The sequence below is a fragment of the Penaeus japonicus genome, unplaced genomic scaffold, assembly GCF_977035675.1.
Source record: "Penaeus japonicus unplaced genomic scaffold, GWHDUDI00000001_assembly GWHDUDI00000024, whole genome shotgun sequence".
NCBI lineage: Eukaryota > Metazoa > Arthropoda > Malacostraca > Decapoda > Penaeidae > Penaeus > Penaeus japonicus.
In genome coordinates this window covers 32,141,064-32,143,563 of record NW_028234426.1, presented here as the reverse complement: position 1 = coordinate 32,143,563, position 2,500 = coordinate 32,141,064, and the positions used below count along the sequence as shown (strand labels likewise).

Below are 2,500 nucleotides of genomic sequence, written 5' to 3'. Positions count from 1 at the left end.
TGTACGAGTAAACTTTTTCACTGCAAGGAGTGTCCAGATCTTTTTAAACCTTCGATTTGTGATTCTGAGATTGGGACGATTCTTCTTTTGCAAATGAATGCAAGAAATGAGGCAAATTATTCCTTTCCGTTTGTTCAAGTAATTTTACTTCTTTTCACGATCGCTTCATTGCAAGCAGCTTAAACGGCCATTGCTGCCTATTGAAACAAACTATATATAAGCTTTTTTAGTGCTGCTCGTAACCGCATTTGGAATTATGATGGTTACGCTGTATTCTTATTACACACTTTTTTTTCGTTTGTTCTTTTCTTTGTTTGTCTTTTATCTCCCCCGTCCACATCCAGACTTTCCACCCACATATGCCTCCACCTTTAATCCAGACCTGATTTGCTCTGCCCGCAACCCTTCAACTAAAACAGAAAATATAATAGGATAAAGGGAGAGAATAAAAAAAATAATAATAATAAAAACTAATCATAAATAAAAAGATAAAACCACCAACCCTCCAACAACCGAACCACCTCAACCAACTACCTATTTATCTATCTCTCAACTTCGACTCCCCACGCCCACCTCCAACCCCCAACCCCCGAACCCCCAACCCCCCTCTTTCTCCCCATCAGAGACCAGCCCCAGCCCACCCGTTTCCCTCTGCTACCATCCCCCGCCCACAAACTAACGCCACCTCTTCGTACCGCCCGTAGCTACCCCTGCTCGTGTATCCTTGGGTGTGACCACTGTGCTGACCATGACAACGCTGATGTCTTCTACTAACGCAGCACTGCCCAAGATTTCCTACGTCAAATCCATCGATGTCTACCTTGGCACCTGTTTCGTGATGGTGTTCGCTTCACTCCTTGGTAAGTCGTGGCCGCCAGTTCTTTGCCGCTTTAGGAGGTCCGGGATGTGTGTGTGTGTGTGTGTGTGTGTGTGTGTGTGTGTGTGTGTGTGTGTGTGTGTGTGTGTGTGTGTGTGTGTGTGTGTGTGTGTGCATATATATATATATGTATACACACACACACACACACACACACATATATATACATATATATATATATATATATATTGTATTGTTTGCTTTTAAGATGTTAGTTTGTTGGCGAATACGGCTTGTCTTTCTCATGAATTCTAAATTACAAAACCCAGTTAAATAACTTTGTTTTGAATGTGACCTTTTCATCAGTGTTCAAAGTATTTTAGTAAAACGTTTTGCTGCTATATTTAGAACTTAACTTCAACAATTTGTGTAGGACTTTTCGTGTAGTTTGTATAAATACATAAGATTATGTATGAATATCATCTTTATTATTACTACTGTTCATATTTCTATGATGATTATAATGAGTGTTATTGAAATCATCATCATATTATGTTTCATTACTATTATCGTTGTTATCATAATTATCATTATCATTATTGCTGTTACTGTTGTTATCCTAATTATTATCGTTATTATCACTATTATTATCATATATATATATATATATATATATATATATATATATATATATATATATATATATATATATATAGGCTGATATCTAAATGTATGTCTGTACGTCTATTTAAATGTATGTATCTATTTATATATGTATATATGTATGAATGTAGGAATTATTATTTGAGGACAATAGTAAGTGCTTCAACTTACCACTTGTCTCTTGTCCTTTATTCCATAACCAATTATACCCCAAATCTACTTTAAGATTCCTTCGAATATCTCAACGAAATAGATATCCCCATAGACCTGAATAATCCTGAATCAAAATCCGTGAATCCCAGATTTGTAATCCGACGACGCTGATCTGAGAGGTGCCCGTGTTGTGCTTGGATATACCCGAGATGTAAAAAAAAAAAAAAAAAAAACGTTTTTCTCCCGTCGTTTAAAACGCCTGTTCATGGGAAAATATTATTCCAGCTTATCCAAGCACGCGATGATTACATTATCAGCTAAAGGTAACAGCCATGATGGACACGAGTTTTAAAGTCACGAAAATGGAGAAATTGAACGAACCACCAAAAGCCCTGAGATCTCTCGTAAACCTCTTTTATCTCCAAGAAGGAGATAAAAGGCTCGCTGCCTACTCATGTCCTTTTCCAAAGATCCACAATGATTAAGTCCCTCTTGCCTTTTGTGTCATCTTTATGTATTACGCACGTCGTCTTGGCGAGGTCGATATTCCGCGTTACGACCTCGGGAGATGGGGTCACTAAACTATGGGCTTAGTAGAAAGCACGGCAGAGGAACAAACGCTCTCCCCGTGGAGACGTCGTGCCTCTCGAAGAGTAATTCCAGACGGTCCAAGTCAAGAAAAGTAGGAAATATAAAACTCGAGGTTCGACTTCCCGCCCCGGCCATCACGGCGGGTCGTGAAAGTTACATCCGAGTAATGCAGGCCATCAGACACCGCCTCAATTGGGGAGGCTGGCAGTCCTAAACGCCCCAGTCATTGTGGGCGACTTACCTACCTGTTCGCGCAGATAATCAGCCTTAACGACT

The 2,500-nt window shown here is 39.4% G+C and overlaps 1 protein-coding gene across 16 annotated transcripts in view; it reads left to right on the top strand.

The window, feature by feature from the left end:
• Rdl (Resistant to dieldrin) overlaps positions 1-2,500 on the top strand; it is a 128,989-nt gene that overhangs the window by 90,650 nt on the left and 35,839 nt on the right. For all 16 annotated transcript variants that reach the window (XM_086551033.1, XM_086551030.1, XM_086551027.1 and 13 more), the window contains one exon: positions 705-860. In XM_086551033.1, coding sequence (XP_086407159.1) covers positions 705-860 — 156 coding nt within the window. The remainder of the gene's footprint in view (positions 1-704; positions 861-2,500) is intronic.